This window comes from Uloborus diversus, chromosome 4 (genome assembly GCF_026930045.1).
Source record: "Uloborus diversus isolate 005 chromosome 4, Udiv.v.3.1, whole genome shotgun sequence".
NCBI lineage: Eukaryota > Metazoa > Arthropoda > Arachnida > Araneae > Uloboridae > Uloborus > Uloborus diversus.
The window spans coordinates 152789900-152803977 of NC_072734.1; the positions used below are offsets into that span (position 1 = coordinate 152789900).

The 14078-nt window shown below is 33.7% G+C and overlaps 1 protein-coding gene across 1 annotated transcript in view; it reads right to left on the bottom strand.

Annotated features, from left to right (window-relative positions):
- Positions 1-14078, bottom strand: part of LOC129220927 (calcitonin gene-related peptide type 1 receptor-like) — a 45886-nt gene that overhangs the window by 10405 nt on the left and 21403 nt on the right. Inside the window, exons 6-8 of the mRNA XM_054855363.1 lie at positions 13126-13217; positions 11607-11757; positions 7968-8118 (exon numbers count right to left, since the gene is read on the bottom strand). Of these exons, the coding sequence (XP_054711338.1) occupies positions 7968-8118; positions 11607-11757; positions 13126-13217 (394 nt within the window). The remainder of the gene's footprint in view (positions 1-7967; positions 8119-11606; positions 11758-13125; positions 13218-14078) is intronic.

Here is a 14078-nt window from a genome sequence, read left to right on the forward strand (position 1 = left end):
TTCAAACACGTAAAAGTTTTCACTGATTCGTTTGAAGGATCTATTTCTTGTTTATTCTTATTGGCTTTAGAGTACAATTTGTTAACATAAGTAAATAGGCGTGTTCAATTATGTCTATTTATTTGTTAGTGCTATTACTATTTAATTTCAAACATGTAAAAGTTTTCACTGCTTTGTTTGAAGGATTTATTCCTCTTTTATTTTTATTGGCTTTAGTACACAATTTGTTGACATAAATAAGTGACATGTTCAATTACTTATTTATAAAGTGAACTCTTACCTATAAAATACCTATTGAATTACTCTGAATGCACGCATTGTTTACTTTAAACACCTCGAGCTAAATTACACATGATTTAAATAGTTAAAACAAAATTTTCTGTTAGATCAAAGCTTTGTTTTTAAATTTAAATCATTTGACGGACAACCAGTCTCTTTTAAACTGATATAGTTCAGACATGCAATATACCGTCAGCCCGGAGATGTCTCCGACTCGATTATTCACTATTTCAGATTGATGAGTTCATGGCAAGGTGGTCGAAACTGCAGTCTCATGATAAGATAACCGAGTTGTCGGTATGTTGCAAGAATTTCTGTCTTAGCTCTGGCTTAAGGGTGGTAAATTACTGCTTAATACCTAAACGTTGCCTTCAATTTACGAATTGAACCGCACCATGGCTGCTGACTCGCGCTTGTGAGCTAAATTTTACTTTAGCTAACAACTTGTTAGCACTCTCGGCTTCAATGAGGTGACAAATGCCTGCAGCTTAGTTATTCACTATTCCAGAACGATGATTCCATAACAAGGACGAAACTGCAGTCTTAGCCATTCTTAAAGGGGAATGACTTACTGATTAATACCCAGGATTCGCCTTTTATTTACGGTTTGAACCCTTAGAGCAGGAATAAAAATAGTGGGAGTAAGGCCAATCATTGGCTTAGCACAAGCTGACCCAAAGACCCCCAAGTCACGTGACTCAACAACGACGAATAGTTGGCACGTTTTGCGTGAAAGAAGCAAAATAAACCTGGTTTCTTCCAACACTTTGCTTTAAAATCTATCACGTTACTTGGGATCTTGGTTTCATGACTGAAAGTCTTCACTCCCTCCATTTTTTCTTTCTTCAATGGTTGAACCACACCATGGCTACGAGCTCTACTTTAGTCACCAGTTTGTTGGCTCTCTCAGCTTCAACGAGATGACAAATTCCTGCAGCTTGGTTCTTCACTTTTTAAGACTGATGAGTCCCTAACAAAGAATAACCTGCCGTCTTCGGATGTGATAACCGGGCTGCCCGGTATATCGCATGTCGTTTTAAAACTTTAGCCCTGGCTTAAGGGCAGTATCTTACTGGATATAGTTTAGTACAGGCTCAAATGCTTCCGTTAAGTGCCCAGGTGCAATTTACTCGATTGGCTCATTCAAATGCTTTTAAAGTAGTTCAAATTGAAGAAAAATTAAAATCTTTCTATTTTTAAATTAATGACCAAACGATAATAATGAATTGTTAAAATCGAATGAAGGGACATTTCGGAAAGTAACTTGATCTATGTTGATCGAACTTAGAGAAAACAGAAATACTGCTTTAAAAAGCCATTTCAATTGATAGTTTTATCCTAAGTTGAATTAGCGCAAATTGCTGGTTTCAAATCCTTTATCGTCGCCTCAGAGCAACTGTAAGATATTTAATTCTCGGAATAATAGTAAGATATCTTATTGTTGCTCTGTGGCGAAGATATTTATACCATCTATGATTCATTAGTTCTGACTGTGCTCTGGAATGACTGATTCTAAATCTTGGCGAAAAAATTTCAGTCATAATGAACATGTTTAGTTCTAATTACTTGATTGAGCAGATATGTTTATTTACAAGCGTGTAACGTGTATAATGCTTTGTATTTTGGAAAATAGTATTTTGCCGCTTCAGGGGCGGATTCAGGGGAGGGTTCAAAGGGTCAGCTGACCCCCATGTGACAAGAATTTTATTATGATCATTTTTGAAGTTAAATTTCTTAGATTCAAAAAATAGTACGTGAAGTCAATGTTTACTTTTTTTTAAAACTTGATTCTGCAAGGTATTTCTTTTCAGCGCATCATAATTCAAAGGAATGACTGGGTTCGTTTACTGGGCTGTTGTTATTTTGAGTTTTTGTTCATTTTCAAAAGAAGAATCATCTCTAATAAGCTTAACGTTTTCCCAGAGTACTCTTCCATCTCAAACCACATGTGTGTGTGTGTGCGCGTGCTTTTTTCATCGTGATCAACCTGTCTGCCTAAAAAAATGTTACTTTTGATGAGAAGTTGAAGGAATATGACCCATGGTACAGGTTGCGCCGTTGAAAGTTTTAGGGAGAAGGGGAGGTGGCAATTTGAAAGGATTTTTGTCTCAGTTGGGGTGGAGGGTGCTCCATAGCATATGAGAGGTGCTCCGTCCCTTTTAGGGGGATGGGCACACCTGCTTACTGATACTTTTTTACGATTCAGGTCTGTTCATTGAAACTTTACCTCCCTTACAAAGATTTCTGGATCCGCCCCTGAGCCACTTACAAAAAACCATACACAATGGTTGACGTCGCTCTAAAATGGTTCATTTTGAATTGTTTGTTTGGGACATGATTGCATGATTCTCTTCTTTCCTTACATGCAGTTAGCTGCTCATATTTTTAAAATTTATCAATGATTGTCTCCCTAGCGCAGACAGAAATTTATATCGCGGACGAGGGAGAGGGGTTGGTCATCAGTCCTTGCCTAAAAATTTACTAGATTAGCATTTGAAATAGTTTTAAATTCAAGGGCTCTAGAAGATTCCCCCCTCTCTTCCCCCGTTATGCCCCTGTTTATATCTTTTATTGCTATTTAAAAGAAACTAAAGTCTGGCAGGCAGGAGACGGCCTTTGACCAATGACCATGCCAGAAGAATGCATTTTCATGAAGGGGTGATACGCAGAGAAAAAATGAAGAATGAAATTTGCAAGTGTGGTATTGATACTAGAGATTGAAAACGCTATCTTGGAATTCAAGGAATTAACCGAAGAGGCAATTAATCATTTCAATTCTGTGCGGTCAAGGCAGATGTGTCATTGTTTAGGTCACATCATACGTAAGCGGATGGGACATGGTTTCATCTCTTTTAGCAGCCGTTGATCAGAGGCTGCAGTGACACCTATAGTTAATTTGAATTGACAATTGGCGAGAGTAGGATTGCAATAAAAAACAAAGCTTGTTATTTTTATTTTTCGCCAACTTGTTGCAGTTGTTACTGCAACTTAAACTTTTCAGGTCTAAAAAATCACATAACAAAAAATATATTAAGTTTATATGTTCTTTTTTTCCATTTCAATTAATTCTAAATGTTAAGCATTAAAGTAATCAAAATTACATACGTCATTTTTGTAGTAAAAATAAACATCAAGGGCTGTAATCAGCAAATGATAAATTAGGCATTAAAATATTTCACTGAAAATATTTACAACAATCTCAATTGAAATATTCAATGAAATAAAAAAATAAATGATGTAGGCGGTAACTTTCAAGCGGTTTGCTACAATATTGCCTCGTGTTTGTCCGCGTTGAAATTTTCATTTTTTATGAAATTTGTTAAAAAAATACAATTCATATCGCCGAAATGTCGTTAAACTCGTAATAATGTCAGCGTTCTTGTTTCTTTCTACCCATTTTAAGGAATGGAATGCTTTTCTAAAATGATTTACCAATGTCATTTGTTTTCGGTTGGACTATGCAGTGCCTTGCATTTATTTCAGGGGCTCAGCAAGAAAGGTTTTGGAGGTCGAACCCCGAAATCTATTTGTTTTAACATTTAAACCACTCCTAGAGCAGAAATTCATGCACATGTAAGGACTATCCATGCTCTCCTCCTCCCAGGTGGTATATTCTGGCTATGCTTTAACAAAATACATTCGATATAAAAATAAAAATTAAGAAATACTCTTAACGTTTATTCACAAACTAATGATTTTCGACATTTAAATACATTTCGAAATGAATTGACTCTCTTTCCAACTGCTCTGCTGTCTGGAAAAAAAATCTTATGTTATTGCTGTTCAACGCTTTTCTAATTATACTCTTGCGTTGTTGAAACTCTCGCTTATTGAAACGAAATTGCTTCAAATAGTTTTAGGACAGAATATTCCAAAAGTAGACGAGAAAGGAAATAGAAGCAGAAATTAGAAGGAAAAATAAACTAGCTGAATGAAGAATGTATTCCCAGTAGAGTCATCATTTAAAAGCAGATGCAAGATTTCGCTCTTTTGAAAGGCAATATTAGGCAATGAGAAGCAAAGGGATTTAAGTGGACTTTTTCAATTTTTCAGCCCAACACGTACAAAGATCAAACACTTGGTAAGCTTTCCTAAATCAAAATGTATAGTAGCACCTACCAGGTCTACTAGTGCCATCTCTTTCTTCGATGCAGAGGAGATTTTCTTCTAGAATTTTAATTAGTAATCTGCAAATTTTTATTTTCGTACTTACACCTCTTTGCTTGTAAATGTTTCATTGGGGAAATGGCAGATTTGTTGGAAGCTCTGTCGTTCTTTATTTAAAACTAACATTAATGGATTCATTTCTGTTTGAACTAAGAATACAATTTGGCTTTCTAACAGTTTTAAAAGAACTGGGTCTACGCTTGGTTGCTTTTTGGACTACATTAGCATATATTTACTTATGCGACTATTATCACGGTAGCTCCGAACACCTAAACGACTGTCTGTTAATCAAGTACTTTGGCTGAAAAATAGTGTCTTCAAATAGCAAAATGTACATTTTAAAGTTTGGATTTGGGTAATCATTCGGAATAAACATATTCAAACGTAGAAAAGTTTTAACTGAATACTTCTCAAAAAATAATGTCAAGGAAGCAATCTCAATAATATCTACCCCCTGTGATAGCTATACGTGTTGTAAGAATGCAAAGGAACTATTGAAAACATCATGAAACTTGATTTATTGTATCTTTTGCACCAGCGTTATAATTATGCATTACTCTTTTTAAGCACTAACGTATGATTCGTCAAGTGCAATACTTTCAATGATAAGCAATGGAATTATGGTAATTGAAAGCTTTCACATCACGTGCTTTTATTGTATACTTCAGATGGTGCAATAGGCTTTTCAATCGTTGCCAAAAAAATGTTATAGAAATAATTAAGAGTGTTAATAAAGTTAGCAAACTAAATTCTAGATGATTGGTCTTGGATTTTTCGAGCTTTGCAAATAAAAGACCCTCTTTTTTTTGGGGGGGGGGGATCCTTTACTTAAGTAATCAATTTGATGGCTTTTTAACAACTTTTATGAACCACAGCGTTTTATTGCTTACTTCAATAAATTGATATTTTAAACTCCACTTAATGAGGAAAATCGTATTTCTAGCATGATCATTATATGGATTTCCATTTCGCGGGGAACATACTTTTTATTACTAATTACAGGGAATAAATTTCATTCCAGCGCAACATGAGGAACCCCCTTTTGTTGGGGGTTTGCGCAACTCCCAACAAAAGTTGGGGGAATGAATTTGTGTGTGTGTGTGTGTGTGAGAGAGAGAGAGAAAGCGGGGAAAATTTTAGAGAGAAGTAAATTAAGCTGAAATTTGGAGGGGAGGGGGGGGGGGGAGGAGCGAAACTCTAGAATTTAAACTCAAACTGAAAGTTGAGCGAAACAGATTCCAAGTGCAGAGGGTTAGCTATGATATTAAATATAGAACACGAGAAAATAAAGTATTTTATTACACCAGTGGTTTTTTCAAATAGCAACGCTGAAAAAGTAATATAGAGATATTTCAGTGCTTGTTTGCACAAAATATTGATATCATTAAAATATCAGCTGTGTACGTCCGTAAAATAGATTTTAATCTGCGTAATGCGGTTTAAAACAGTAAAAGTGGAGCAAAATTTTTCTGCCTGGATTTTAATGTAGATTTTAAAGACATATGAGGCAGTGAGAAGCAAAGGGCTGCAGTGACAAAATAAAAATTTTAGAGATAATCAATACAAGCAATAGGGGAATCTCTCCTCTGTTTTGAGGCTAGAGATCGTACTGGTTGTCCTGGAAGGTGCAGCCATAGAGCATCATTTATAAAAATAATCAATGAAAGCCTACTTAGGATATGATGTTCAAACACTTTTTACTTATAACTGTAAAAAGTCCACTTACCCTTTGGTTGTTACAGCTTGATATGGAACCTCTCGCGGCTATTCTGCCAGCACGAGTGTAAGTCAGTTGATGCAGTTAATATCTGCATACCCACTGATTCACTTTCTTTTCCAGACTTTCTTTATCCTGCACACTATTGACTATCATTTCTATCTGCCCAAATTTCGTGAACTGCTGAAAAGCCTCAAAGACAAAAATCTTACATTCCGAGGCATCCCCAGCCATTGTGACATACCAGAAAAAAAAGAGGTTGACAGTCGCGTCGTGCGGCTCTTGCTTACACCTGTTTTCTAGTGCCTAAAGTCAGTTGATCTTTGAGGAGCAGTAAATCAGCAGCTAATAAGATCATTCGAGCTCTTAGATCCCAGATTGAAATGATTGATCTGTGTTTAAAAAGTAATTCTCCATCCAAGGTACTTGCAAACACCCAGGTATTTTAGAGTAGTTTTGTTCAGTAGCTTCTTTTCCTGCTAGATTTAGCCTAGATTATATACATGCATGTACACGTGTACAAATGTAAATACCAATCACTTTCATGTACACAAGTAATTACCAACCGCTATCTCTATCGTTTTCATCTAAGGAATGACCGGTCTTGCGAAACTCTTGGACAGACAAATAAAGGTGGTCTTACTCACAATTCATATGCGGAAAAACAACTAGTTTACTCGCTTATAATTAGCCTTGATTTAATGAGAGTTCGGATTTATCAAGAAAGTTCGACAAACTTGGTTGGCACAATGTTAAGTCCATAAAAGGATTACTGGAAACCCGCTTAGAGTGAGCAATGCTGTGTGATTTATAAAATTTGCTTTTTTTCTCCAGCTCAGTTTGCCCTTTCCTGGAAAAATGTTTTAAACTCCGAAGTCTACCAAATGTCAGTGATATGTCATGATATCTGAGAACAAGTGATGACGGCCCTTTTCTTTTACCTTGTACAGTTAAGGAATACTTGAAAATTGTATATATCTTGGAAGAAATGTTTAACGCTCCGAAGTCAACCGAATGTTAGTGATGTGTCATATATCTGGGAACAAGTGATGACGGCCTTTTTCTTTAACTTTGCAGTTTCGAGGATAATGTAGTTCAAACTCAAGCTAAAGCAGATAAAAGTATAGTGAAAGCAATGAAGATAACGACAAATATGAAGAATTTTAGCCTAAGCCACTCTTAACATAATCAATGGCTTTTAGTGAGCAGAAAAAATTCCAACTTATTTCGAATCCAGGTGTGCAAATGAAGATTTTTCCATGCCATGAGCATTCCTCAAAACAGAAGAAAGAAACAGACAATAAGGCAGTTCAAAGCACATTGACCTACTTGTTTGGTACTCTACAGAAATAAGAAACAGAAAAAGCTAATAAGCATGAATTTTATTGATTTTTCCGTGATCCCGTTTTTACGAGTAACCGGTTATAATGAGCAAATATCGCAGTCCCTTCGTGTTCGTTACGCCGATCAATTGAGAATGCTCCTCCCGGAAGTTTGTAAAAAAACATAAGTGTAATTATATGATTGTTTGTGCTATTTTTATAATTATTATTATTTTTTAACAACCAGAATTTGTTTGCCTCCGTATACAGAAAACTTCCTTTTTAATTTTTCCGATTGAATTAATTTTAAATCATTAAATAATATCATTGAAGTAAAAGCAAAAATCACTTCTTCAGTTTTGACATCAGTAAGTTCATTTGCATTATGGTTTGAAAAAATGGACGGTAAAAAAAAAAAAAATGATTGTAGTTAGAATACAAACATAAAAATCAAACAATTAAAATAACGTATTCGCACTTACCCCATCCTATGAAATAAAACATTTGAATTGACTTTTGCTCAGCAAACGAAGCTGCTATAAGCTTATGCAAATAAAACCCTTCACAAAACATCCACATATATGTCGTCATGCGAGTGTACTTGGTTGCTATGTAAAGAACTTTACAAACAACCTGAAAAGAGGAGAAAAAACACATTTTCTTTGAACCTGTGTCTTACAGAATTACAAATTTGTTTTTGCTGTAAATCAGAGATGTTTTTACCTGCTCTAAATGAGTATTCCCCGAATTGAAACTCAAAAGTATGCCTCAAAAATGTTGTCTAAGTTTATTTTTGCGCTGGGTATTTTAAATAAAAATCTAGCATTGTGAGAATTATAAAAACAAATAAAATGTTTCAAATATTACATTTAAATATTTTTTATTTCCACTCAAAATGTCGAACATTCAAAACACAAAAAACATAAAAAGTAGACATGTATAATTTTTCCTCCCATAATGTGCAATGAAAGTTAGTTATTTTAGAGAATTGTCCAGTTTTGACTGTTTTCTTATGTTTCACACATAAGAAATGGATTTCATTCACTTCTCGAAGAACTAAGAATGGTGAACACTTTGCAAGTTTTTAAAAAAGGAAATAAAAGATCATCTTTGTTGTATCTCTTACTGTCCAATTATATAGGAAGATTATAATTTCTTAAATATTTTTTTTTGTTTAAATCCTAAATCCAACAACTAAAAGAATGTATGTGACTCTAATAGATTCTTTTTAGTTAACCAAGAACACCTGAAATAATTACATTATCAGTGGATACTGCAAAAAGTCAGCCCCTCCTTTAAAAAATAAATAAATAAATAAATAAAATAAAATAAAATAAATAAATAAATAAATCGCTCATTTGGAAGACGAAGTGCCACACTACGAGGAAATGAAACTTTACAGTAGAAGCGTTTAAAGTTTAACGCTTCAGAAAGTTTACTATAAGAAAAGTAAATGTTGCTGTGCTCTCCGGTGGTTAATATTAAACCAAAAAATCTGTCATTATTTTCTCAAGAAAATAAAATTTTCATAAGAAATAAACTATTTTTTTAAGAGAATAACGTCGTTTGATGCCCTTTAAGCGACAAAAATAAATAAATAAAAGAAAATTAAAAACTTCGTATTGTGACACTCTTTTTCCAAGCGAGCCAAGCGATTTATTCGGTTAATTACGACCGTTTCAATTGTTACTAGCTGGAAACCCCATCATTTGCCGATACCCTTGAAGAAAATTTCTTGTAACGTAAAATAAAGGGAAACGTTTTATGTTTCACGATTTTTAGCCTATTTTTCCGTAAAACTAAAAGTAAAAATAAAAGCATAGATGATTGTTAAGGTACAGCAGATCCTTAAAAACAAAACCCTAGTTTGTAAAGCTTTGCCCTAAAAACAAAAGAAAAGAAATAAAAAAATGTAAAGTAAATAAATAAGTAAATATTTCAAATAAACCATTAATAAATATATAAAATAATGGTGGATTTTGGGGAAAGGTCTTTTCTTACACTTTTTGAATGAAGAAAAGAAATTTAATGATGCAATTAGGTAAGAGGTACTTGTTGAACATTAAAGAGTTCTACAAATGTGCATACGTTAAAAATGATGCCCCCGTTTTAAAATCTAAAACGTCCCTAACTACTGGACTATGCTTTTTAGTAATTCCTTTTTAAATAAATATTTTTTTGAACAATTAAGAAATGATAATCATAAGCATGTGCACACAGTCAAAACTCGAAGTTGAATCATACAAGAACCACTAACATTAAAAATTATTTTTAACGCCAAAAACTAAGAATTTTTTAGACATTAAAAACTTTGTTTTGTTCCGAAAAGTAGAAAAAAAGGTTATTGGTACAAAATTGAAATACGTACAGTCCATGACAAAATCTCGTTTCACATTTACTGCAAAGACGCCACTAATTCAATCAATCTCGTAGGCTTAATGCGTATAAGCATGTTTTTCAACTTAAATGATTATTGATGATATCTAACAGTTAAATGGCACTATTTCAAAACATCGACCCTTTGCGTTAATACCCTAAAATTGCGATTTCCAAAAAATGTTGAGAAAAGGTAAACATACAGTATAGTATATAGAGAAGAACATAAGAAAAGGATGAAATGAAATAAATTCATTGGCAGTTAATCAATAGCAAAAGTAAAGATTACTAAAGGTGTCATAACATTATAAAAAAGGTAAAAGTTTAATACTTGAACTTGAGTTCAAAACTCACAACTTTACAACCAAGTTGAAACAATGTATGAGAACTAACGAATCAACTGAGTTATTGTTAATGCAGTTTTAAACAGTAAATCGAAGTTTTTTTCTAAATCATTTACAGACATAAAACTAAATATTAATGAAATTACTAAGCATTCTTAAATTATTAACGGTATTTAAATTTATTTTATAAAACTGCAAAGTCGCACGAAATGACCTTAACTCTGGTGATTATATATTTAGTATGTTACATTATGCTATGAAGATTCTGTACTTTTAAGAAACTGATTCATTCTTTGTAGATATTTTGGAGAAAGATTCTCAAGAGAAACACAGTTCATCAGTGTCTAAATTTTAATTTTTGAAGGGAAAAAAAGAGTTTATTTTCCTTATTTATGCTGGGGAATTTTAATAACATGAGCCATTCTTTTAACTCAGCTAAAATGTTTACTTTCTAAATGAAAACAAATGCTCTTCTTACATTAAAAAAACCTTTCAAAAACATCTCACTTGAAGAATTAACATTTTGAAAACCAAGAGAAGGACTTTTGTTATTTCAAGCAAAATTTTAAACTATTGCACAACAGCTTTTTTAAACCCTTTAACAGTTAATCTCCATTTTAACATTTCAAGTAAAAGACTAATATGTTTTTAAGTCAAATTCCATTTTCTGCTTATCTGAATACTTTTAGTGTCTTTAGTTATTGCATCTCGGGAACTTTAAGTTGATTCATCATGAATGTCACCGAATTCTGGATTGCCTTTCTCTAAATACTCTTTCAATACATTGACAAGTTAAAGAGCAAAAAAATACCTTAAAGAAGCAGTTTGCATTTTTACTGTAACTGTAAGATGAGCTGATACTTTTCATTTCAAAGTTCGCGTAATTTGAACTATAGTTCGAGCAAAATGGTAAAATGATTTGTTTGCCTTTCGCAGAATCAGAAAAATAAGACAGGGGGGGGGGAGGAAGGGGGAAGATGGTAGGTTTTTCAACTTTGTGAATTTGAAATTAAATACTTCCGCATCTCTTAGTGCTGCAATAAGAATGGGAAAACCTTTTATGGGGAGTTTTATACTTTTTTAAACTTATTATTGAATATTTTCACTAACAAGTAAATAGTTTTTAAAATATAGAACGGAAACTGATAAAGCTCACCTAAAATCCAACTCGGAGGCAATAGTTGCTCTTACTTCCGGCCTTATTTAGATAAACAATCCCGCAAAACCCGTTCCTCTGATCATAATTATGAATAAAAAATATGTTTTGTTTTAAAAACAGCGGGATCTTGAACTATGTTGTATATTTCTGTTTTACGTACTTTACGTTCTTATCTTCGAAAAAAAGCTTTTGATTGGCACAAATGATTCACTAAGTGTGTCTTTTAAACATGATTTACTCACCCCATTGTCTTCCAAGATGGTCCGTCTGTCTCCAGCATGTTCTAACTCATCTAAAATTACGTAGCATTTGAAAACGATGCACATGAAATCATTGAACAACAATGCCGTGAATAGGTTCTTGTGCATGGTAATCCTATACACTTGCAATTGCCTAAAAGACGATGAGGTTAATCAAATTTACATCCTTTCAAAAAGTACACTGAATGTTGAATAAAATAAACTCATAAATTAACTGAAACTGTTCCTATTTTTCTAATTAAGAAAAATGTATAAAAACAAGTGATTTTTTACTGAATGTTAAATTTGTAAGCAAATTAATTTAAAAAACAATAAAAGTACACTTTTGGGTATAAAAAGACACTGAATCGGTCATGTTTATAAACATGCATAATTTGATCCTTAGAGCTAAACAATAAGCGTTTACATCATCGGCGTAATTATGTATTCTTCATAACCATAGTGTCAGAACTAATTGAACGAGTTAACCGACATAATATCATACTTAGAATACATTAAATACTAAAATATAAAATTTTAACGTGCATGAGCGTAATACTGCGTTTAAGGTCATACAGGCCGTTTTGGATAAACGCGTCTTACATCTGTAATCCCATAGAATATTAATATAATTCACGCATTACAATGGATGTCGACAGTATTGTAGTCGGGGGGGGGGGGGCATCTTTTCCTGAAATAAAGCAAATGTATTTAACAGTAAGTTATGGTCCCTAAGCCAGGGCTAAGGTTTTTAGAACAACGTGCAGTATACCATGCAGCCAGGTTATCACATCCTGAGACTACAGCTTCATTCTTATTAGAACCTCTCAGTCAAGAATAGTGAATAACAGGACTGGATGCAGACGTCATCTCAATGAAGCTGAGGGTGCCAACAAACTGGTAGATAAAGAGAATTCGTCTCACCAGCGAGTGTAGCTTTGCCTTCAATTCACGGGTCGAACCGCACCATGCAGCAGACACTCGCTGGTGAGATTAATTCACTTGATCTATCAGTGTGTTGGCACTCTCAGCTTCAATGAAATGACTTCACTATTCTTGACTGAGGGGTTCTAATAAGAACGAAACTGCAGTCTTAGGATGTGATAACCGGGCTGTCTGGTATATTGCATGCAAAGCAAATGTAATTTAAATTAATTTCATTTTGAACCAAACATGTGCATTAGTAATTTAAACTGACCATTTTTGTTCGTCAGCCATGAGATTTACTCCACAAAACGTTGCCTTCCACCAAACATTTTTCCTAACTGCAGTACTGGCTGCAGCCGTATGATTTCGTGGAAAGTAAATGACTAATAATTTTCAGTTATTTTAAAACTTTTTAATACTATATTTTTTATATTAAGGAAATCAGAGGCTATACCACTAAACGTCTTTTGGAGACTATACGTATGATACTAAAAAATCAAATTAATTTAATTTCTTTTTCCGAAAAAATAATTAGCTGTTTTATGAGAATAGCCTCATAAAATGGTTTAAAACGCAAATATCTGTCTTTACTTACTTATAAATGATGAAGATTATTAGTGCTGGAAGTAAGAATAATATCGACACTGCATACGTTACGATGTGGAAATATTGAAGTCTTCTAATACCCTAAAGAACACATGCAAACAAAAAGTAATTATTAGCTAATATTAATTTAGAGCGAAATATACGGGGGCATTTCACAGCAATTCATTTAACTTTTTACAGAAGACAGAAATAACAATTGATTTACATATTTGTAACTACAAAACTAGACGTGATAGTTAAATTTTCATGACAGACATGAACATTTCGAGCAAAAGTACTTTAGGATACGTAGTGCAAGCCATGTGTTTTCCAGTATTCTATATAATTCAAACTATTAGAACTTGTTTTTTTTTTTTTAAACTATTTAAATTGTTCATTAACTCGTAAACGCAGTTTGGGTGTCACTCCCCATAAGAGTGTTGCCCGAGATGGTTCGGCTCACCCCGTATTGCTGTATTCCAAATACTTAGTTTGATTCTTAATCTTTATTGTGCTTAAAAATGTAACAAAATAAAACTTGTACGGCAAGTTTGTTCTCTGAAGAACTAAGATGGGTGGACCATGGAAGGCCATACTCCTTTGAAGGTCAACCATAAAAAAAATCATAGTAATTGTCATGTGGATGACAAATTTCATCCACTCACACCTAGCTCCATCAAACTCAAAGTCACAGAAGCGGCGGGGTTCTCTGGCGTTGCTATTTTGTTAGTGCGGGCCCTCGCTTCGCTGACTTCAGCCATCGACGTAAAAATATTAATTCGCACACTCAGCAATAGGTAATTGTTTGTGGAAATAACCTATTATTATCTTTTTGAAGTGATAACTTCTTATGGGAGGGTAAATCGATTTGTGACATAACGCGAGTAACGGGGTAAATTTAATTATAACATAAAATGCTATGAACGCAGGATAGGCATAGCCATGGTGGCTGGACCTGAAGAC